This window comes from Balaenoptera musculus, chromosome 16, assembly GCF_009873245.2.
Source record: "Balaenoptera musculus isolate JJ_BM4_2016_0621 chromosome 16, mBalMus1.pri.v3, whole genome shotgun sequence".
In the NCBI taxonomy this organism is placed as follows: domain Eukaryota; kingdom Metazoa; phylum Chordata; class Mammalia; order Artiodactyla; family Balaenopteridae; genus Balaenoptera; species Balaenoptera musculus.
In genome coordinates this window covers 74,999,592-75,024,027 of record NC_045800.1, presented here as the reverse complement: position 1 = coordinate 75,024,027, position 24,436 = coordinate 74,999,592, and the positions used below count along the sequence as shown (strand labels likewise).

General features: G+C 44.3%; 1 protein-coding gene across 10 annotated transcripts; it reads right to left on the bottom strand.

Moving 5' to 3' along the window:
• Nucleotides 1–1,171: 1,171 nt before the first annotated feature.
• HNRNPF (heterogeneous nuclear ribonucleoprotein F) lies at nt 1,172–21,852 on the bottom strand. Of its 10 annotated transcripts, none has more exons than XM_036828233.1 (4): nt 21,732–21,794; nt 21,338–21,405; nt 6,664–6,723; nt 1,172–2,616 (listed from the first exon to the last, which is right to left on the bottom strand). In XM_036828233.1, the coding sequence occupies exon 4, from the start codon at nt 2,563–2,565 to the stop codon at nt 1,318–1,320; it is 1,248 nt and encodes a 415-aa protein (XP_036684128.1). In that variant the 5' UTR covers nt 2,566–2,616; nt 6,664–6,723; nt 21,338–21,405; nt 21,732–21,794; the 3' UTR covers nt 1,172–1,317. The 10 variants fall into 10 exon arrangements, with proteins under 10 accessions (XP_036684128.1, XP_036684126.1, XP_036684127.1 ...); XM_036828231.1 differs by lacking the exons at nt 21,338–21,405; nt 21,732–21,794 and adding exons at nt 8,692–8,967; nt 9,666–9,941; XM_036828232.1 differs by lacking the exons at nt 21,338–21,405; nt 21,732–21,794 and adding exons at nt 8,692–8,835; nt 9,666–9,941.
• Nucleotides 21,853–24,436: the final 2,584 nt, after the last annotated feature.

Genomic DNA, 24,436 nt, shown 5'->3' with positions numbered 1-24,436 from the left:
GTTATTAAAGTGGGAAAATAAAGCTGGGAAAATTAATAGCTATCAAGCAAAGTTCTTTTTAATAAACTTCATTCGCATTTTAAAGTCTTGACGGTTTTAGTGTACGTGTTAAGTTTAAAATGATGGATCGCTGTGTGCAGAGCTACCTGAAATTTGGAACTTGTTTCCAACTGCCAGACAATTTTCTAGTAACAATTTGGAAATAGGTTTCTAACTTGAGAATATGCGTATCCTGCAATAACCAGTAACTGTAACCCAGCAGTGTGTGCTCTAGAAATAATCCTAAGTATGGAAGAAAGACTGTTTAAATCAGCATATCTTATATAAAAAAAAACATAAAATTGTGGCTAATGACTCAATGTATGTAGCACGCAAAACTAAAAATCTCTAGCTATGAACAGGTGCCACCCGGCATAAAGCAAGGGAACAGGACATTACAAATGGCTGATGAACAGAACACAAGTCACAGGAAGATGGGACTGTAGGCTTCTATTCTCATACTCTGTAGTCACCATTTCCACTCATATATTTAATGTTTTTAAATCTGAATGTTTAATTTAGCCTCGTTTTAAGGATACAAGGGAAATCATACTGCTAAATTTTAAAATTCACACTGAAATGCAGTAGTAAAATGAAATTCTTCTCAACCACCCAGTCATTTTGCTAGTTTTTGGTGAGTATATAGTCTGTGCCAGTCATTGTGAAAAAGTCTTTTTATTTTAAGAAAAAAATTTAGTTAACAAAAAAAATTTAACAAGTTTCACTTAGCAAAATACACCCAAAAGGAAATCACAGTACAAAGAAAGTTTTAAGTCAAGGCCTCACCAATTCCTACAGTATTAGTAATGTGTCTCAATTTTCAAAACTAACTTTTAAAAAGCTTAAACTTAACCTAAGAGATTTTAAATGAAAATAAACTAGAATGAACAAACATGAGAAATGTTCCTCTTTGAATTAGGGATCTAGCACCTTGAGTTTTCCAAAAAAGCACACCTCCCCAATGTGTTCACGATGATGTGGTGTAAAAGATCCACATTTAATGTACTTAAAACTACTTTAACTCAGATAACATCACTCCAGAAAGTACACTACCAAAATGTTGAGAAAAGCTGAAAATGGTTTTAGTTTACTCAATATAACATGCTAGAAGAAAGTTTGCATGAGAAAACACTGAAGAGGTAATTTTTTAATCCAGATTTTACAAACTCATGGTGCAAAATGGGTCCCACAGCTTCCTCTAGAGTAATAACTGCTTTTTCACTGCTTGTTGGCTGCCTGTGAAAATTTGATTGAAATAACTCAAAAGCTACTACAAAACTAGTCATATCCACCCATGCTGTTCTGGCCACCATAGCTAGCCGCCCCATAACAGCCACTCACGGACTGGCTCTCAAGGCCACTGTAAGTGGACGGGGTTGACACCCCTATGCCTTGCATCATCTGGCTGCTATATGCCCCGTTGCTGGACCCTGTCGTGGAATTCAAGAAAAGTTCTATGTATCTGTGTTGCATGTTGGCCCTGTCTTTGGACATGGCCGCCACAGCTTCTTCATGAGTGGCAAATTCGACATCAGCTTCGCCGGTCACTCTTCCATCAGGGCCAATCTCAATATGGACTCTCACTGGGTTGAGTGGAGAGAAGAAGTTGTAAATGTCGTTCTCCGTCGCTTTGTAGGGCAGCCCCCTCATGTGGACACAGTGTCCAGTGGTGCTCTGGACAGTGAACTCGCCATCTCCATACCTTTGGTCGTACATTCCAGAGAGACAGTAACTGAGGTCTCTTCCAAACAGGTCGGTGGTGAAGCCGTAGCCATCGCTGAGGCCACTGTACTCCTCATAGCCCCCGTAGCCTGCACTGTAGGCACCGGACCTCATCCTCTCCAGGCCCGCCTGCTTGACAATGCCGATATACCTCCTGGCTGTGCCAGGCCGGTCATAGGGCCCCGGCCGCTGCACTGACATGAACTTCAGAGGGGGATCCGAGTATGACCTAACTTCTTCCTGACTGCTCTTGAACACCTCAATATACCTGTGCCCTATTCTCTCCTTGTGCTTCCCTAGGGCCTTCTCAGCTAACTCCTGTGAGGCAAACTGCACAAAGGCTTCCCCTGTAATCTTGCCCTCGGGGTCCACAGGCAATGTGATCCCGTTTGGCACGATTTCCAACCCTGAGAAGAACTGAATGATTTCTTCCTTGGTGCATCCAAACGGGAGTCCTCGAAGTCGCACGAAACCATCATTGGCGGTGTCAGCACTGTTTGGACCACTGTGCTTCAACACCCAATCCATCTCGGTTCTGTGGGACTTGAACACCTCAATGTACCGATGTCCCATGCTTTCCCTGTCTTTTTTAAGGGCCATTTTTACATCATCTTCTGATTCAAGTTCAACAAAAGCCTCACCACTCTGCCTGCCTTCTCTAGTGTAGATAAAATGAACGCCTGCGACCCCATCATGAATTGTGCAGTCGGAGAGGAAATTCTGCACATCCTCAACAGAGCAGGACCAGGGCAGGCCACGGAGCTTGACTACAAAGCCTTCACCTCCCTCGGGGCCCAACATCATGGACACTTGACAGAGCAGACGTCAAACAAACTTGGATGCGGCTTTTTGTGGCTGAAAAGAAAGCAAAAACTACTTTACATAAATTTTCATTTAATATGTATAACAAGAATATACAGTAAATAGCTTCCATTTTACAGATGAGGAAGGATGAGTGAAATTAAAGACATTACGATACACGAGCGGAGATTCAATCCTACGTCTCCCCAAAAATAGTTACATTACTCACAGATAGACTGAAAATAACAAATTAACAAATTTAGGGGGTCTTAAAAAAAAAGAAAAAAGTGACAATGGAGAGTAAAATTTGAAGAGCAAAATAGTGATCTGGAAGCTTCAGTCAATAAGACAAAATCTACAAATTCTTATGGTCAATTACTATGAGTTCTAGAAGGAAAGACAAGAGAATGAATTGAGGCAACATTCAGAAATACTAAGAACTTGTCAGAACTACAGGAAGACAGATGAGCCGTACTGTTGCATTGCTAAAGTAAAAGGCAAGAGAGGGTAGGTGTGACCTGGTACTTTGAACACAGAAGTATTGGGCAGGGCATTTTCTTGTTTTATTTAGTCCACGTTATCTGTTGTGATGAAATTTGGTGGTTCATTTAAAACAGCTCTTGTGTGATTCTTCAACTACAAGCCATACATTTAACCCATTTGCTTGTTTGTGGCAAGACACTACAGAAGCAAAAGGACGTGACAAACACGGGCTATTTTAAATCACAATACAGAATAACATTTCCTGTGACACTGGGATGAACCAGAATCAGTGTTCTCATCAGGAACAATGCTGCAAGGATACAAGACAGCAATGGCTTCCAGAGCCTAAGGAAGTATCATTGTTCCTATTGTCAACTCAAACAAAACCTGAGTCAAGTGTGAGGTCAAATTAAGACATATCCAAACAAACAGATAAGTGCATCAGCAGAATATCAGTTAAGTGTGATGCAAATGTAAAAATCAAATTATATCCTTCTCAGTTTCACATATTAAAAAAGGATCAACTGGGAATTCTCTGGTGGTCCAGTGTTCAAGACTCGGCACTTTCACTGCCATGGCCCGGGTTCAATCCCTGGTTCGGGAACTAAGATCCCGTAAGCAGCACAGTGCGGCCAAAAAAAGAAAAGAAAAGAAAAGAAAAGCGGGGGAGGGGGGAAGATCCTAAAACACATTATGGGGACTTCCCTGGCGGTCCAGTGGTTAAGACTTCGCCTTCCAGTGCAGGGGGTGAGGGTTCGATCCCTGGTCGGGGAGCAAAGATCCCACATGCCTCGAGGCCAAAAAACGTAAAACAGAAGCAATATTGTAACAAATTCAATAAAGCCTTTAAAAATGGTCCACATCAAAAAAAAAGGAAAAAAATCTTTAAAAAAACACATCATGTTGATCAACGTAACACACATATTTTGCTGTGTTTCATTGAGGGACTACAAATGGAATGAACTCCTCAGTGTACAAGAGGCATGACAGGTGCCCTTCCTGACAGGGTGTCTGTCATGAAGTGCAAGTGGCATCTGACACCGAAGAGTCCAAACTGAAAGAGTAAAGGTCAAATCCATGTAAAGGGCTGTATTGTGAAGAGTAGAGGTTGAGTCATCAGATAGCAATATACACATAACAGAGAGACAATAAAAATACAGATAGGACCCAAACTACATTCTTAGTGATCAATGCTCAAAACGGGCACTAGTACACGGAAATTGTTTCATGAAAATTGTCATTTCACATCAACTGTAACACAGATGTAGCCGTTAAAGGTAAGAGCCGCCTTTTCAAGAAATCTGGGCACGTTGGTCATTATGTAGAAAAAGATAAAGCAGAATCCTACCTCAGATGAATCCCAAAACTATCCCAGATGGAATGGGGTATTTACACTATTAGAGCAAAATAGGCAGATTTCTAAAAAACCCACAATTTAAACAAATTAGAAAGCATGAATGGTAAGTTAAGAAAAAGAAAAGCAAACTGCTAAGAGACACAGTGAAGCAAATTAGAACAAGATTTAGAAATTTATAAACAAGGAGTTGCTTCTTCTCATAGCTGAGCTTGTTATCTGTGGCTCTGCTCCGGCAACTCCACCTGCCCCAAGAAATCCCCATCTTCACAAACTCTTCACAGAACACTATTTTCCTTATCAATTAAGGAGATTATCTCATTTCTAACCAACCCTGTAATATACACCTTCCCTGATACCAAGTTTGCCTCCAGCTACTTGCTGATTTGCTTTCCCTTTCAGTAAAATCTCATCCTCAAAAGGCCTCTACCCACCCTCACCATAAAAAGAAGGGCATGATCTCACTCTGCCAAGGACCTCCACTGGCAAGAAAGGAACATTTTTTTATCTCCATCCTTTCAGTTCCCACAGCAGGATTTAACCATTCTCTCTGGAAATCCTTTCTCCCCATGGCTCTTGGTTTTCCTGTTAATTCCTTAGGCACTCTGCCTCTCTGAGCCCTTCCTCAAGGTTCAACTGTATGCAATCACTGGTCCTTCTTTTTCTGCCCCCCCACCCTTGTAGGCAGCCTCACCTGATCCTTATATGTCCAAGGCCAATTCTGGGCTCAGGAACCCAAGTTCCCAGCTTTAGGCTCCCTGAGGCCAAGACTGGTATACACAAACTCTACTCCATAGTACCACCTATGTACCACAAATGAACACAGCCTTTTTTCTGTAACTCTTCTATAGCAGCACCCTGGTCAGCCTTACTTGTCATCCAGAAGCTCTAGAATGAAACTAAAGTAATCCTTGAACAACTCCCAAGCCCTTAAATCCAATGAGCTCATCATTTCTTTGGGGGTCATCCCATTCTCCACCCTTATCCTATTCCTAACCCATACCTAAATTCTATTCAGTAACTCTTGACTCCAACAAGTAATAAAGGTTTCTCACATCTCTTCTCAGTCCCTAGCACACTGCTTGGCATTATGATTTGAATTATCAAATCATCATCTTCTTTGTGCACTGCCCTCATATCCCTTTCTACTTCCTCTTTCTTTCTAATCCCAGTACCAAAAGCCCTTTCCAGGACACATTCACATCTGATCCTTAAAACTTTCCCAATCCTTACTGCAACCTAATCTGTAGCTCTTTTAAAGTGACTTTATGTCACTCTCCTGTTCTAAGACCTCAATGGCTTCCCACCGCCTGGAACACAAACCATGGGGCTAAGGGGGCGCTCAGGCCTTGCAGCTCTGACCTGTAACACACACTCACATCACTTGCATTAAAAAAATATATATCCTCTTATTCCTGTATTTCTCTGTGCCTGGAGTGTGCCAGGCTCTCTGCTGCCTTGGGTGTGACACACGTGGTAATTATCTCTCCAAATATACTCCACCCAACCTTCTGTCTAGCTAAATCCCACTAATCCTTAAGGTCTCAGCTCAAATATACCACCTTTCCCATAAAATCTTCCTCTTCCACAAATTAAGTCTTACAGTTCTATGACCCCAGAGCATTCTAGGGAAACAAATTCATGATTTGTTTAAAACTCTTCAAAAATGCACAAGAGCCTAGAAGGGACAGACTGATCTGTTCCGTAGGTCACTGTGGTCCCACCCCCAGCACAGCAGGCCCAAGATTAGCAAGAGATTAACTGATGGCCAGGTGGGGTCAACACCACCCTCTAGAATATGGCAGCCTGGTTAGGTTAAAAAAGACAAGCAGGGGGAAAAAATAAAAAAAAGACAAGCAGGAAGCATAAAAGAACACAGACATTTCATGTAAGGACTACTTAAAACGCCCAATATAAAACAATTATAAATGTTTTTTGTTTCAGAAAATAATGTTTCAAAAATAAAGTGACTTCTCCTCTAAAGGCAATGTGAGAGCACTCTTCCAAAACACCTATCTATATTTCTAATGTATATAATGCAATATCCTCATCTTTGCCCTCAGAATCCTCTACATTTGAATTCTTTGCAGACTTACAGTACTTAGAACATTAACACTTGAGAAAGTTAAGAAAGCTGGAGTTCTGCTCAACGTTAGATTTACAGCTAGTGAAAAAAAAATTTACTTCACACTCAAGAAAGTTTTCTGTGTCAATAAAATAAATCAATTACAAACTGAGAAATTACTTTTCTTAAAATAGCTCACCTTAAAGAACAGCGGGGGATGCCCACAGTCGAAGACACTCCAGGCAGGTAACGAACTGTCCTAAAAAAGAGCGATAAGGCCGTCTTGCCTCAGTGCCCCAGCACTCCCAGAGTGAGCACAGCCAGCAGTTCCCCGGCTGGGCTGGGCTGGGCTCCGGGCTCCGGGCTCCGGGCTCCGGGCTCCGGGCTCCCTTCCTCCGGAAAAGCCAGAGCCCGGGCTGTGGGAGGCCGTTTACAAAACCGCGGGGCTGCCTTCAAGAAAGTGCACGCCCGCCCGCCCCCACAGCTTTGAGACGCTTCACCTCTTTCCTAGGGTAACGCCGAGAGTACCAGCCTGGAACTCTCCACTTGCCCTGAGAGACGTACTCAAAACGCGAGTTCTTTACACGAATACCTAAGCCCGCTAAGGCAATTTAAATATCGAGGGCGGGAGGGGCACTATCGGGATGGAGCGGAGGCAAGGTCAGCGCGGTTCCGGGAAGCCGCGGGCGGGCGGGCAGGGGGCGAGGAGCTGCGGCGCCGACCCGCACGGGGGACCAGAGGCGTGGCCAGATTTTCACAGGGATGGGCTCCAGAGAAAGCTGGTTTGCTAGAGATTGTACCAACAGTATTTACAATTTACAAGCATCCCTGGAGGACTAGGTGGAGATACTCAAGATTTTCTTTCCCAGTTTTATGTGATAGCTTCACTTCTTGAGACCTAATGTATTTGGTCTAACATTAATCTTTTAACTGAAGAAGAGTGAGGGGAGGAAATGTTGAAATACGCTTTTCAATAGGAAAAACATCAGTACCATCAACCACAGCCACAGGACAAAGCTGTCCCCAAAATACTGTATGTCCAGCGAATTAAGTTTGAGAATTAAAGCACATTCTTAGTTTCAGAAACGTAGAACTGAGAAAGTCAAGTTAATTTCTGAGCCTGTTGTCTTAAGAGGTAATATCTGCCTTTCCTTATTAGCGTCCTGTAATTATTACACGAGATACTATTTTGGAGGAAAGACCTATGTAAATGTAAAGTACTACAATTTAAGAAGTAACAGTTGCAAATTCTCTAGAAGAGGGTTTTCAAGAGGCTTCATCAACCGCCCCTCTCCTCTGCCCCCCCAGAAAAGAGTGAAATCTAAAGGGTAGAACCCAGTCATCATAACGGGCCGAACCCCTTCTGCCTCGGTTTATCCCTGCTCCTGGCTCATTCCAGTGTGGTCCGCACACCAACAGCTGAGGCGCCTCCGCGGGCACGCACACTCGGGGGCGGCCAGAAGCAAGGAAGCCGATTCTCACGAGACTGAACCGCGGCGCGCACACAGTTGAAGCGCTGAGGGGGAACACTGGTCGCCCACCCCCCCTCCCCGGCAGCACCCTGCAGTCGCTGCTGGCGGCGGCGGCGGCGGCTAACAAAATACTGCTCTCGGGTGCTGCAACTGGAGACCGACTGAACTGAACGTACCGAAAGGGGGGACAACCAAGGATCTTGCGCGCGCGCGCACACACACACACCCGCAACTAGACTATGACGTAAGTGCGCACACGGACCACCCGAGGATCTTGTTAAAATTCAGATCCTAAAACAATAGATCTGGGCCGGAGTCGAGACTCAGCATTTCTAACAGGCTCCCAGGACTCCTGGGACGGTCTCCAGAACGTGCTCTTCCTCACTCTACTATACAGGTTAGGCAGGATTTAGTTCGGATCCAGGTGGACCAATCAAGATAAACAGGGCGCGCCTGAACGCACGGCTGATTAGGTTTCTCTAGGGAGCACACAGGGCGCTTTAAACTGCACCCGCACCGTCTCTCTTGAGAGACGGGAACTCGGCGGGTCCCCGGCTTCACCCCCTTTATTTGTGTTCCAGTGAGGCCTGAAGAGCATTTCGTCCCCATCTGTAAATGAATTTTAACCTACAGCTGGCAGCACTCAGACTGTTCTGGCTGTCTTAATCACTCAGAAAGTTCTACCTCTTAAATCACGGTCTGCGTGAGACCCCGCCTCAGGATTACGCGGTTGACTCTTTGGCCCTAAGACTTACCGCTGAAAGGAGCAGGACCGATTTCTATCTTCATGAAGCAAACGCGGTTCACAGCCAAAGGACCCCCAATTCCACCCGACGCTTAAAAACGCAGAGGATTCCGGGGAAAAGCCAGGTGCATCTCCTTTTGTTATTAACCTGAAACTGAAACTCAACTGGCTGTGGGGAAACGCTTCGAACGAGGCTTCAAAGTGCGCTCTCAAGATCGCGGGCTGGCAGGGGCGCGTCTGAGCGATTTCGGCGGGAAGCGCGGTATGGGTCCCGGACACCAGTCTCCTGGCGGAGGCACCGGGACAAGATGAAGGGGTTCGCTCGGCCTCCACCGGGCGATCCGACAGTCTCGGGTCGGCCAAGCCCTACAGGAACGCGCGACAACAGGGCGCCCCATCCCCGGGCCTGGGCGGGGTCAGCGGGAGCTTCCGGGGCGGGGCGAGCTACGGGTGGGGGGAGGGAGGAGAGGCTTCCCGGGCTGCGCGAGTTGGGGGGAGGGGAAGGAGGTCACGAGGCTAAGGCTCCCCGAGCCCGGAGGTGGAGGGGAGCTCCCGAGGCAGGGGGACTCACTGGAGCGGCAGAAGGAAGAGGTTTCAGACCGGGGAGGGAGGCGGGAAGTGTTGGCGGCGAGGTGGGGAAGAGTTCTCCGGCCGGGCTTCCTGGACTCGCGGGGGGTTGGGGGGGAGGAGGAGGCGGAGCTCCCGAGTCAGAGGGGCTTCTAGGGGCTGCGAGGAAGAGTTCCCGGGACCCGAGGTCGGCGGTCGCCTTCCCGGGCTGGGGGCGGAGCTCCCGGGTCGGGTCGGGGGGACTTCCTGAGGCCGTGGGGTTGGGGGGGGGAGGGGAAATTCCCGGGGCAGCGAGGGGGAAGAAAGAGTTCCGAGGGTAGGGGGGGCGGCTGTGCGGGAAGAGGTGGGGAAGAGTTCCCGAGACCCTCGGGGGTTGGGGGGAGTGCGGGCGGGGGTCGTCCGCTCGCTGCGGCTCACCACGACGGGTCCGGGGCCTGGAGTCCGGAAGGCCGGCGCGCGGGGCTGCGTCCCGGAGGCAGAGGCCGCGTGACTGGGAGGGCGGCGAGCCGGACGTGGGTCACGGGGCGTAAAGGAGGAAGTGCCACCGACGGGCCCGCCAAGATGTCACCAATGGAAACGCGTCCTGCAGGTGCGGCCCGCGCGGTCGGCCAAGGCAGGAAGTGGGAGGAGGAGGGAAGGAAAGCAACGAGGAAGACCGCTCTGAGTGAGCTCTCAGAAGTGCCAGGGTGGAGAAAAGTCCAGAGTACGGGCGGAGGGGAGGGGTGACCGGCACCACTCATGTGGAAGGAGGAACCATAAAATTTAAATTAAAAAAAAAATCATCTCTGAAGGCAGGAAAGGATTCAGAATGGAAACTAATGAACAAAAGGTAGAACGTCTTTGTGTATACAGTACCTTGTTTTGTAGATTTGGGCCTAGTCATGTAAATATTTTTGCACAATTTTAAAAAGATTAATTTTAAAACACGCAATTCTTAAACTTCATAACCTAACAAGCAGTTACATTTTATTAACTTTTGACTCCTAATTCAAATGAACTGGAGAACAATTATAAGGCAATTGCAGTAATCTTAGCAGTGACTGTATTTACATTAAGAAATGATAAAATTTTAGTTGTAGCTATGCTGCTGTGATTTTTTTTTAAAGAAAGTCATTAGATATACATCTGATGCCTAGAATATGTTTCTAAATAATCTGACTGCAGGGAGTCGGAGTACGGATGAAACAACATGGGCCATGATTTAGTAATTATTGAAGCTGGGGGATGGGTATATGGAGTTTCATACTTTTGTCTCTACTTTTGTGTATGTTTAATACTTTTAGTAATAAAATTATCTAAGAGGAAAAAGTCAATCTATTTACTAGAAATAACGAACAAATTACAGAATTTACAGGGAAAAGGTTCTAGGTGAGAATATGATAATGCAGCCTACAAAGCCAGACTGGGGGTAACTCGACAAGCACAATAGCCAGGCATTCAACAAAATATCTCCAAGGGAGCACTTACTGAATAAAAGAAATTTAAGAGAATTATCAAGGATTCACAATGCATGGGACATATTTGGATCTTGATTCAAACAAATTGATCAACATTTATGAGACAATTTAAGAGATACTTGAACACTGATTTTACTTATGTCAGATATGATAGAATTGCAGTTATGTTTAAAAACAAAGGAATTAATTTTTAGAGATATTTTAAATACTTGTTTGTAGGTGAAATGGTGTGATGGCTGGGATCTGCTTCAAAATGATCTGATTCAAAATCCAGCCATCCCACAGAAAGTGAGAAAGACACTAAAAACTCATACACTCAAAAGAAATAAAACAATATTCTGAAGAAAAATTAAGCCACAAAATGGGCTTGTTTTTGGAAACAGTATCTCTATGGAAATGAGTATCTTGACTGCTTCACGAGCACTTATTTCACTTAAAATCCTCTTCAAAATACATTCTTGGTAATTTAAACGACTGGCATCCATTTTCTCACTTATTTTATTTGCATGTATTTGTTGCAGTTAAGTAGCGTTACATGTTCTTTCTTGGCTTAACTGGTTGGTGACACTGGCTAACTGGCTAGTCGAGTGTTAATAATTGATCAGTCATGATAGGGTTCCTGCCGGGTGAAGGAACAACATGTACAGAAGACACAGGGGAAAGTGTAATGCTGAGACAGAAAGAAAGCACCTCAGAACACCTGCAGCCAGTGGGGAGATCCACAAAAGGGGGAAGCAGAGTAAGATCCTCCAAAGCCCTGAAGGCCTGATTCGGTATTTTGGATTTTATTTACTCTAAGAGAAGATACTTAACTATTTCAAAATGGAATGTAGTATAGAGTTTTGCTTTTCAACAGAACAGTCTAGCTGCTCTCTGGAAAATGAATGATGGGAACAGATGCATGGAGACGGGATGGGAAGAAGTGAGACAAGTTTAGGAAGAACTGATGTTACGTACCCTGCAACAAAAACATTGTGGTGGAAACTGAAGCATGTGAAAGGATTTGAGTGATGTGCAGTAGATAAAATTTACCCAATTTCAAGTCATTCATTAACCCAGAAATATTGTGCACTTACAAGATGCAGGTACTGTGCTAAGTCCACAGAACAGTGGACTAGGAAATCAATAAAGAAACAAACAAACGTATGACAAATTCTGAAATAAATAAGAAAACAGGGATTAACTCACATTGGGGTTCTGAGGAAGTGACATTTAAACAGATCAGAAGCATGAACAGGGGTGGAAATGTTAAACTTTCTCCCCCTGGTAAAAAGCTAAGGTTTAAAAGTAGAAGTTAGAAGACCATATTATTCTATTTTTCCTTTGTACATTACCTACTTATTTCCCCCAGATACTTGTTCAATATATAATGCAGCCGTTTGTCAGGATATGTTTTGGTATTGGTTGCTTTGTAAAAATATTTTTATTTTATGGTGAATCCTTTTTTTTTTTTTAATGGTGAATCCTTTTAATCTTTATATTCAGTTCTTACTAAATTCAAAAAAGAGAATTTTAGGTATCGTTTCTGCTGCTGTCTGTTTTCCACTTGAGGAGCACACATGGGGTCTGGGGAAGAAGCAATTCCCAGTCATGGGACAGTATATGAGCAGAGCCCAGATTCCTATTTGTTATGGATGTTTTCCTGTTCTATTGGAAACTACACTAGAAACCTCAAGTCTCTTCCAACCCAGCAATTTTATAAAGTCCCAATTCAGTGGTTCTTAAACATTTTTTTGCTGTCAGGGACTCCACCTGAGAATATGATGCAGGTCTGGATCAACTTTTTAAAAAAGTATACCCCCCCCACACAACTGTACCTAAATTTTCAAACAGCTCATGCCTCTCAAGTGTGAGAACTCTGACCTAATTTGTACAACATACCAAGTTCAACACATAAAACCACCTAAGGGCTATTAAAGAAAAGAGAAGCTTTAAGATACAAAGTACTATATATAAAATAGATAAACAAGGTCCTAGTGTATAGCACAGGGAACTATATTCAATATCCTGTAATAAACCATAAATGGAATATGAAAAAGAATATATATATGCATAAATGAATCACTTTGCTGTACACCAGAAACTAACACAACATCGTAAATCAACTTAAAAAAAAGAGAAGCTATAGGTAGGGTGATTAAAATAAATGACATTTTAAATGTTCGTTGCTATTACTACATTTTTATCCATCAAAGAAAATATATCATAATTTGTAAGCAATAGGAAAGCTGTTTTCCATCATCTTTTAGCTATTAGGCTCTTTAGCTTACTGTAGCTAAGTCTGGGGTAATAATACACAGTTTTCCTCTGTTTATTTCTCAAAAGCTGTGTTAACTAAAAAGCAAAAATAGTGTAATGTTAGGTAAATTATGTCTATAATGCTTGTACTGAAATTAACACAAGGGACAAATTATTAGCCACCATAGAACAAGCAGTCATTGCTCTGTATTACTGATTGCATTAGTGACTCAAGAATCAAGATCTAAAGTTACAACAGAAAAAAAAGTATCAGGTGGGGTGTTCATAAAAAGAAACCTCCAGGGACTTCCTTGGTGGTTCAGTGGGTAGGACTCTGCGGATCCAAGTGCAGGGGGCTGGGGTTCGATCCCGGGTCGGGGAACTAGATCCCACATGCATGCTGCAACTAAGTCTGCATGCCGCAACTAAGGCCCGGTGCAGTCAAAATAAATAAATAAAATAATTAATTTTTAAGAAAAAAAAAGAAACCTCCAGTGTTAAAGATAAAAATCTGTTCTCCCCAACTGAGGGAAATATTTCATCATCTGTATTAATGAATGCCCACAGCCCCTTCAGGAGGCCTAGAGCTTCCTCTTGGGTCTTGGTGGAGAGCTGACAACTTGTCAGGTCCCCTGCAGCTGCCATAGGAGTGGAGGCAGCTGTAGCTCCTTGTGCTCCATGTTTGCTGCTCAGGGGACCATAGCACACTGCCCCCGGGGCGGGGGGGGGGGGGGGGGGAGGAGGCGGGCGAGTAGAGAACAGAGCCAAGAGGAGGAAAGGAACACGACAATGTACTTGAGAGGGGTTCCAGCACCAGAATACCACAAACCGGACAACGGCTTAGAACAGCAGATAGTTTTCTGGGAACAAGAAGTACTGTACAAAACTGTAAATATTTTAACAGAAAAAATAACAAGCACTCTCAGATACTTGATTACAGAATAAAAAACTTTCCAGTGCTAAAAATTGAGTTTTGAATTTATAAAGTTAGTAATGAATTGAAAGAAAGGATAGTGGCTTGGAAAACCAAGTGGAAGAAATAGCTCAAAACAAAGAAAAAAAAAACAGAAACAATGAGGGGAAAAAGATGAAATTCAGAGGAGTAAGAGATAACATGAGACAGGAGAAACAACATGTGAATGATAGAAACTCCAGAAGGAGAAAAAGACAAAATGGAGGTGAGAACAGATAAAGAATGGAAGGAAACTTTCCTGGCTTAAGATAAACTCAGTGGTGTAGTTCCCAACAGATACTTTGAAAACACACAACCCAGGCATACGATGGTAAAAAAAAATTTAAAGTACAGAGAAAAAGTGCTTTGGAAAAAGAGCAAGTTAGGTACAAAGGATAAAAATATGGTACCAATAGCCACACACTGCTACGAAGCACTCGAAATGTGGCAAGTACAAACTGAGATGTGCCCTAAGTGATAAAATTTAGTACATATAAAGTGAATTGCAGGGAATTCCCTGGCAGTCCAGTGGTTAGGGCTCTGCGCTCTCACTGCCAAGGGCACGGGTTCGATCCCTGGTGGGGGAACTAACATCTCACAAGCCTCTCGGAGCAGCCAAAAAATATTAATAATAATAATTAAATTTAATTTAAATTTAAAAAATTAAAATGAATTGCGAACATCAAAAACAAGAACCTCAAACCTCAACTTCAAAATGTTGATTACATATTGAAGTGATACTTTGGATGTGTTGAACCAATCACAATATATATTAAAATATACTAAATTAAAATATTAAAACATTTTCCAACACATTCTATATACAAGGCCAGTATTAACTACCCCCTGTTATGGGCTGAACATTGTGTCCCCAAAATTCACATGTTAAAGTCCTAACCCCCAGTACCTCAGAATGTGACCAGGTTTGGATATAGTCTTTATATAGGTAATTAAGTTAAAAATGACATAATTAAGATGGGCTGTATTCCAACATGAAGAAGGGGAAATTTGGACACAGATAAGCAGAGGGAAGACAGCCATCTATAAACCACAGAGAGAGGTCTGGAACATATCCTTTTCCTCAAGCTTCTTAGAGGGAACCAAACCTGCTGACACCTTGATGTAGGACTTCTGGTCTCCAGAACTATGAGACAATAAATTGTTTAAGTAACCAAGTCTGTAGGACTTTGTTATGGTATCCCTAGCAAACTAATACACTTGTAGATATCAAAACCAGACAGACATTGCAAGATAACCCCTTATGAGTATAGACACAAAATCCCAACAAAATACTAACAAACTGAATCCAGCAGCCTGTAAAAAGGATTATACACCGTGACCAAGTGGGATTTATCCTAGGAATGCTTAAGAATGCTTAAGGGTGTTTCAACATAAGAAAAGGTACTGGGCCTTCTGCAGCCACAAGGATAGACCTTGAGATTATCTCACTAAGTGAAGTAAGCCAGACAAGAAAGACAAATATGATATCGCTTATATGTGGAATCTAAAAACAAAACAAAAACAAATAACTTATTTACAAAGCAGAAAGAGACAGACATAGAAAACAAACTTATGGTTACCAAAGGGGGGGGGGGGTAAATTAGCAAGTTGGAATTAACATATACACACTCCTGTATATAAAATAGATAACCAACAGGGACCTACTGTATAGCACAGGGAACTATACTCAATATTTTGTAATATACTCTAAGGGAAAAGAATCTGAGAAAGAATACACATACGTATAACTGAGGCACTGTGCTGTACACCTGAAACTAATATATATTGTAAATCAACTATACTTCAATTTAATTAATTAAAGAAAGAAAATATACTGAAATTAGATAGTGGTGATGGTTTTTACAACTTTGTTACAAAAAAAAAAAAAAAAAAAAAAGCACCTCTGAACTGTACCCTTTAAAAAGGTGAACTGTATGGTATGTGAATTACATCAAATATTAAAAAATTTTAAAAATCATTCATATCATAATTCTATTGGACAGCACTACTCTAACCAAATATTCATGTAAAGCAGAAGAGACCTCAATTAGGGGAAGATGAAGAATGGAGATGTCAATGATGGACCATCTTTGCACGTAGATAAACTTAAAAGGAGAGAGTGTGGTAGGAATTTGTAAAATATTTATACTATATGAGGATTTTTGTAAAAGGCATACTGTAAGGGAAACATAATAGTTTAGAATTTTTTTCATTCTTGTCATTTTTTCCCCTTAAATGATTATCGCTTTTTGTGTCCTGTTTAAGAGACCTTTTTCCTAGCCCAAGGCCATATGGATATTTTTTAACTTAAAGCTCTGTTGTTTCCATCTATGTTTTTTAACATTTTGATCTACAATAAACTTGGAATTGATTTTCCAAGAGTTTTAGAATTAGTTTATCAAGTTTCACAGGCTCATTTCACTCATGAACTCACATGAAAAATTCCTAAATAAACATTAGCCAACCAAATCCAGCAATACACAAAGCTATTTAATACAACATGACCAAGTTGGATTTATTCCAGGAATGCAACTGTAATTCATCATTTCAAAGTCAATCACTGATACTGTCACATTAACATATTGATGAAGGTAAAATATGGGCTAACTAAGAATTTTTCATGTTTCTAAGAAATACCCTAAATAACAGAAGAAAAATAGACATGGATGAATTGTCTTTACACTGGCAGTAAGGAAAACTTTCCTGACCATGACTCAAACCCCATAACATAGAAAAATATACAAACACACACACGCAAACAAAACAACCTAAACCCTCTTATGCATGGCTAAAAATACCATAAGCTAAGCAAAATACCAATGATAAAATGGGAAAGACATTTGCAATTTATTTCCCAAAAGTGTTAATACCCTTAAGGTACAGAGAGAGCTTCTAAAGAGAGAAACAAAAAGTCCAACAATCCAAAAAAGAAAATGGGCTAGAGGTAAGGACACTTGACAGAAAAAGGAGTGCCTTTAAACACAGAAAGATGCTCAACATCACCATGTAAGATAAATTAGAATTTTAAATGAAACAACATTTAAAATACCTATCACACTGGCAAAAATACAAAAGTTTGATAACAAACCCGCTTGGAGAGGCTGTAGATCAGCAGACACTCTCAGATACTGTTTGTGGAAATATTAAATGGTTCAACCCCTATGACCAAGAAAGTGAAAATACGCCTGCAGAGGCTATCCATTGCAGCACAACCCAATTGCCCATCACTAGAGATCCAGTTGAATAAACTTTGACGGATCCACCTAATGAAGTATTAGGCCTTAAACCAAGGAAGCCAAAGACCACTGAAATTGTGTCAAGAAAGGAACCAATCTGAAGGGCTCCCACTGGCCAAAAATTGAATTGGAGCATCAAAGAGAATAAAAGCTACAGTGGATTAAAGCACACCCTATATGTTAAAATCCATGACTTCATAATGATACCAGAAAAATTAGTGTCTAAGGATTCAATTCATTATGCTGGATATGGATACTAAATATAAAAAAGGAATCAGAAACTTAACCTGCCTTTTATAAAGTACATCTTAATCAAATGATTAACAAAGAAAATTTCCTCTCTACAGAAGTACACCTGCTAATAACTGAGAAGGAATATTGAATTAAAACATCACTGATCTGGAAGCAATCAACAAAACAATGCGTTTAGAGAACGAACATCAACAGCTGCTAACATCACAAAGAAGGAACACCAACCAATATGTGCCTCTGGCAGGAGTACACAGCACCTCCCATGCAGTATTTCAAAATAAAATCTCAAGGGAATCAGGACAGCCTGTAGAGGATAACTACCATTTTACAGGAAATGCAGAGGACAGAGATTCAAACACCACCATGGGAATGCAGTCAGAAAAACCCAGAGTGTGGGGAAGGAAACCTACGTGACACACAACCTGATTTGTTCAAAGAAAAAACTTTTAAGAATAGAGAACCTTTAGATCGTCACTGTCTAATAAGGTAGCCTCTTGTCATACTTGACATGAGGCTGGTACAAATTGAGATGTGCTATAAAATAAGCACACACTGGATTTTTTTTTTAATTAATTAATTTATTTTATTTTTGGCTGTGTTGGGTCTTCGTTTCTGTGCGAGGGCTTTCTCTAGTTGCGGCGAGCGGGGGCCACTCTTCATCGCGGTGCGCGGGCCCCTCACCATCGCGGCCTCTCCCGTTACGGAGCACAGGCTCCAGACGCGCAGGCTCAGCAGCCGTGGCCCACGGGCCCAGCCGCTCCGCGGCACGCGGGATCCTCCCAGACCAGGGCCCGAACCCGCGTCCCCTGCATTGGCAGGCAGACTCTCAACCACTGCGCCACCAGGGAAGCCCCACACACTGGATTTTGAAAGCTTAGTTCAAAAAAAAAAAGCATGAAAAATATAATTTAAAAATTTACTGGGGAAAAAAAAATTTATTGGGGGACTTCCCTGGTGGCGGGAGCAGTGGTTAAGAATCTGCCTGCCAATGCAGGGGACACAGGTTCGAGCCCTGGTCCGGGAAGATCCCACATGCCGCAGAGCAACTAAGCCTGTGCGCCACAACTACTGAGCCAGCGCTCCTCAACAAGAGAAGCCACCACGATGAGAAGCCCGCACACCACAACGAAGAGTGGCCCCCGCTCACCTCAACTAGAGAAAGCCTGCGCACAGCAACGAAGACCCAACGCAGCCAAAAATTTAAAAAAATAATAAATTAATTATAAAAATTTATTACATGAAGTGATTATTTTGGGTCTATTTTAGATATATAACATGTTAAACTAAATTATTAAAGTGAACTATGCTCCTTTTTATCAGAAAATGTAAAATTATGTGGCTTGCATTATATTTCTGTTGGACAATGCTGCTGTGTCTTAAAACATAACTTGAGAGCTATATATCTACTAAACATATAATGACCTTATTCGGATCCCAAATCAACCCAACCAGCTATATAAAAATATTTATTACACAATCGGGTACATTTGAACACTGGGTATTTGATGATATCAAGGAATTACTATTTCTTTAGGTGTGATAATGGTATTGTGGTTATATTTTAAAAATCCTTAGAAATACAAACAAATAGTTAAAATAAACCAGGCTGGTCTTAGATGAACCTGGTTCTCCCTTTGCCCAGTCTTTTGTCTTCCACAAGAATCTTTGCTCAGGGCAACTAATTAGGGGCAGGGGCCCTGGCAGAGGACTGTCCCTGTCAGATAGACCTGAGTTCCAGTCCCAACTGTGTCCCTAGGACACATCTGCATGATGGGAATACAGTAATACCTCCTTGTACTCTGGTCACGAGCACGTGATTAGAAAATGTGGTCAAACACCTAGCTCTGTCTGTGGATCCAGTAAGGGTCAATTAATGTGTTTCTACAAAGAGCCTGAGAGCCAGAGCTCAGACTGGAGAGGGCAGGTTGGTGGGAAAGTCACTTCTGCGGAAGGAGGCCCCCTCCCATTTCTGTACCCCCTTCAGGCACCTACTCCAAAGGGCCGCACCACGTGTCTCCAGTCTCCCTCAGTTTGGGCCATATTCAAGGACTAACTCTCCTCCTAATCAATCCTTTCCCTTAAATCAATTCACATTTTTATTCGAGTTATTTTGTTTAAAGGAGCCTTGTAACAATACTCAAGTGAAAACCAGCCACCTGCCAGTTAAAACAAAAACAAAAAGCAACTACTATAAAAAGAATGTTACTAAAAGACAAAACTAAAAATAAAAAGGAGACCATAATATGGAAATCATAAACCTAATTAATTTACAGAAATGCATATAAGATGAGATCCCCAAGGGAAAGGCTGGACCTGCTTAACACCAGTTATAAAGCAGTCTCTCTTAATGTTCATTGAGAGCAGAAATTTACTCACTTGAAAATGAAAAAATCTTGTCTAAAAATTAGCACTGAAAACATCACTTTTCACTGATAGACCCTAACATTTTTGTTTAACCGGAGAACTCGAGGTATTTTCATTCTTACTAGAAATTCAGAAACAAATAGTTAACTTTTAAAAACGTGACTAAAAGTAAGAGTGAGAATTATATTAAGATCGATAGTTTCGATGATGTCCTTCACTAAGATTATTTGCAGCCTTCCACTCTCCGGGTTCCACGAGGGTCCGACCAGCCGAGGCCCGCCCCTAACGTCTGCCGCCCGGGGCCCCTCCCCCACCTCCACCGCCGCCCGACCCAGGCGGTTCCGGGAAGCGGCCGCTCGTGGGCCCCCCGGAGCCTCGAGAACACTTGTGAAGCATGCTGGTTCGTCAGGGCCTCAGGGGAAAAAAAAACTGCCGCGAAGGGCGTCCCGCGGGACGCGCGGGGCTCGCCGGGGAAGGGGTCGGGGGGGCTCGCCTGGGCCTGGGGTTGTCTGGCGGGAACCTGTGGGGGTCCTCCTAGAGACCCTTTAAGGTACAGATTAACGGGGAGGGGCTGCAACCCCCAAGCGATTACGTAAAAGACCGGGGCCCACGGCCGGTCGGGTCCCCGAGACTCGCGCGGCCTCCCCCAGGCCGCCCGGCACCGCCCTCCGTGAGCCACGCGGGAACAGGGCGGCGGAGGCGCGGCGCGAGCGCCGGCAGCGTCCATAAGTTTCTTGGGCGCAGTCAAGAATCAGCAAAAGTACGTTCAAAGATAAAAGCAGCATAGGACAAGGAAAAAGAAATGGCCGAATTAAGTTCGCTCAGCAGAAGTGTGGTCATCAAAGACAACGAAAACCAAAGAGTTTCAGCCAAAATACAGACACGATACCTCTGAGAGCAGGAGAGAAATGCAGACAAGGGCTCAAGGCACACACGCCGCACAGAGAGAAAGAAAAGGCCGCAAAGCTCGAAAGTGGAGGCTCGGAGAGCGGGAACGTGGGAGGGGGGAGGAGTCAGGTACCCAACCAGTCTTGTGCAACTCGCGGACGCGTTCAGCCACGTGAAAGTACCGCTTTCATTTTAAAATGAACCCCCTCGCACGGTCGCCTGGTTTTCTCACCCTACTCCTGGCAGGGGCGCTCGGCTCTGCTCCCTCAGGAGTCCGCACGAGTCTCTCCTTCCCTTCGTCGCTTCGGACTCTGCCTCCCCGACCCCAAATCTCAGCCCCGCGGTCCAGTCCCGGAACGTAAGGCCCTTGACCTCAGACACACCTCCCCTAAGCCCAAAGCTTAGCCCCGCGGTCCCCACCCTCAGTGGGCCTGGTCCCCGCGTTCGGTACCCAGTTGGTCCCCGGGTGTATGGCCCCTGACCTCAGATCCCACCTCCTCCGACCCCAAATCTCAGCCCCGCAGTCCCCAATCCCCAGTAGGCCCAGTCCCTAATCGGTCCCGGGTGTGCGGGCCTTCACCTCCGATCCCGCCTCTCCTGACCCCCAAATCTCAACCCCTCGGTCCTCCATGCTAGGGGCCCCATTCCCCGGCCGCTCCCCGGTATGCGGGCCTCGGACACGCCGCCCGTCCCACCCCTCACCTCGGCCTCCAAGTCTCCACGCCCCCGCTTTTCTTCACATCCGGCACCTCGGTTGTCCCTCTGAGCACCTAGAGCAGAGTGGAACGCGGGGGACTTGGCAGTTGTAGCTGAGGCAGTTGAGGCTTGTTTACCATCACTATGGAAACCCCTGGCAGCGCGCCCCGGGAGAGGGCCCCCCGGAGAGGCGGGGTCAGGCGCGCGGCGGGCCCGAGGCCACAACTCCCGTCCGTCGTGCGCACGCGGCGCTTCCGGAAGACCTTCAGCTCTCGGAGTGCCCTGCCCTCCCTAGGCCCTGCGCCCAAGCACCCGCGAACAGCAGCCCCAGGAACCCGCACCCCCGGCCCGCTCCCGGCTGCCAGCGTAACCGCGGGCCGGTTTCCCTGCAGAACCCTACCTTTTTCTCCAGGAAGACGCGGCGTAGTTCCACTTCCAAGACGGAGCCGGAAAGACGCAAAGACCACGGCGGGGCGGGGTCTCTGAGGCGGTCGTCTGTGGGCGGGGCCGCGAGGGCGCATTGTGGCGCTCCCGGAGCGGAGCTAGGGATTGGCCGGCCAGGAGTAGGGCGGGGCCAGGGCCTGAGGACCGGAGGCGCTGCGGGAAGGGGAGGGGTGGGACGTGGGCGAGCTGTGGTCGGGGGAGGGGAGGAATTGTGGGGCACGGCTGAACCTCTGAGGATACTGACTGGGAGAGTCCCCCAAACAGTGAGCCCAAAGGACCCCTGGATTGAAGACCAGGGTGACAGAAGAAAATGAGAGTCATTTCCGGACGAGAGTGAAGAAAGAGGGAACCGGGAACATCGGAGACCGATAAAGGCGGCTCCGAGGGCAGGGTTTAGGGAGGGATTAGCAGGTTGACTGAGGTTGCTTACGTGACTATCACTTGGGCTGAGAAGCCCCAAGGTTTCTGAAGGTGACCCTCAAGACGCCGAGGCAATGCACAGTGTTCAGTCAGAGCCCCGAGCCGACTGGCTGGATGGTAGCTGAAATGGCTACCCTGCCTGAGGCAGTGGAACAGATTCTTTAATGTGTTCTGGGATTAATAATTCTTACCATTTTATTTTTGGAGTCTCCATAAAGAGGAAGATATAAAGGCACTCACCACTGGTGAAGCAGAAGATTATTTTTTAAATCACCAGTTAAATTAAGGGGGTGCTTGGAATAGGGCCAGATTATGAATGGGCGACTATAGTAAAGGAAGGAGCAGTTTGTCAAAAGAAGCTGATTCCAGGAAAAAAAAAAAATGGGAAGAGTAAAAGGAGGAGGTGAAAATGTACTAGAAAACTGATGAGGCATAATTTCAGAGAACAGGTCCTACAAAAATCAAATAGGTATTCATAAGAAACCCAATGACTCCATCACAACTCAGGCTGTAGAAAAGTCTGTTTCTGGAGAGAAAATGCAAGTAGCTAATCTGAGGCAAATATTCAAATTATATCCCCCCCCCCAAAAAAAAGACTTCAGAATTTAGGGACTGAAACCAGGTCCAAGAAGACATGTTCATGCAATCCACTAAGAGGGCCTCTGAGCCATGGGGGCTTTTTGATCCCCTCAGCAAGTCTGACAGTTCTCCAGCATTCATAAATGATGCAATAATCTTTGAGGCCTTGTTTAATGAAAGAATAGGGCTTTGGCCTGATGATGAGCCTTCCCCTGCTCCTAGGGAGTCCACTACAGTATCTTTTGCAGGTGAGCACCAGCACAGTCACATGTCGGCCCTGTTCCACAGTAAGGGTTGGGATAGCTCAGACTGGTGCCACAGATCCCAGACCTTTTCCACAGAGAGCCATCTCATCTCACCAACTGGAGGATGCTTGCGCACACCTGGTCCACTTGGACTACCTCCTCAGCCGTGGGGCTTTAGAGGCCTCCACCTTTTCTTTTTACCTGTGTGTCCGCAAAAGTGTCTCACCTAAGCTCTGAAATCGAAAAAGACACATTGTTTGATTCTTAAGAGTACCTGCACAGAGGTGCACCCCTACTGTCTGGTTTAAAAACAGTTGAGGGACTTCCCTGGTGGTCCAATGGCTAAGACTCTGCCCTTCCAATGCAGGAGGCCCGGGTTCAATTCCTGGTCAGGGAACTAGATCCCACATGCTGCAACTAAAAAAAAAAAAAAAAAAAAAAATCCCGCATGCAGGAACGAAGATCCCGCGTGCCTCAACTAAGACCTGACGCAGCCCAATAAATAAATAAATATTTTAGAAGTAAAGTGAAATAAAAACAATTGAATTCAGCACAAATGAAAATCACCCCAAGATGTATCCTCTTACAGATTGACCTGCCTGCTTATTTCCTGTTGTTTATATAAATAGATTATTATCACAGATTTAATACCTTTTAATAAGTATTTTAAGTTGTAAAAAATAAGCTTGTCTCTGGAAACCACTCGTCCACAACAAATGGTACAGAGGTTTGTATTGTCTAGAATTTTACAATTGGTATCCCTTGAAAGAACAATTTACCCTTTAAGCTTTGATACACCCCTCCCCTTCTTTCCCAGGAGTGCACCTGGATAGGCAGGATCACCAAGGCTCAGAGGAGGCTCTTACTCAAAATCACGTTATCTGTCAAATAGCAGTGGCAATAACAATAGTGAATATGTATTGCACCTTCACTGTGCTTTGCACTATTATGAGTACTTAATCTCATTTAAGCATCATAGCAACCCACCAGTAGATGTTACTACTATCATCACCACTTAGTAGAAGGATACTGACGTATAGAGTTGTTAAGGCAACTTTCCTAAGGTCACTCAGCTTGTGGATAGCAGGTCTGGCCATTGGGCTAAGGCACTCTCTTTCCAGGGTCTTGAACTCTTTAAACTGCTGCACTGTATTTCCAGGGTCTTGCACTCTTTAAACTGCTGCACTCTCAAGTGCAGTGAGAGATAGGTCTTTCAGGCTGGCTCCCAAGCCCCTTATCTGCCTCCCTTTCCCATCTGAAAGAAGGAAAGAATGAAGTGAGAAAACAATTGAACTGCCCAGCCACAGTATAGGTCCAGTCCAAATGTAATGATTCTCCTTTGGTGCTGTAGTAGCCAGAGATGAAGGATAAGATAACCTAGGTGAGATGCCAGCAGGCTCAGCGGTCACAGCATTGT

Bases quoted from the DNA above. Each gene is read 5' to 3' on its own strand.
- HNRNPF (XM_036828226.1), bottom strand. From the start codon at position 2,565: ATGATGTTGGGCCCCGAGGGAGGTGAAGGCTTTGTAGTCAAGCTCCGT.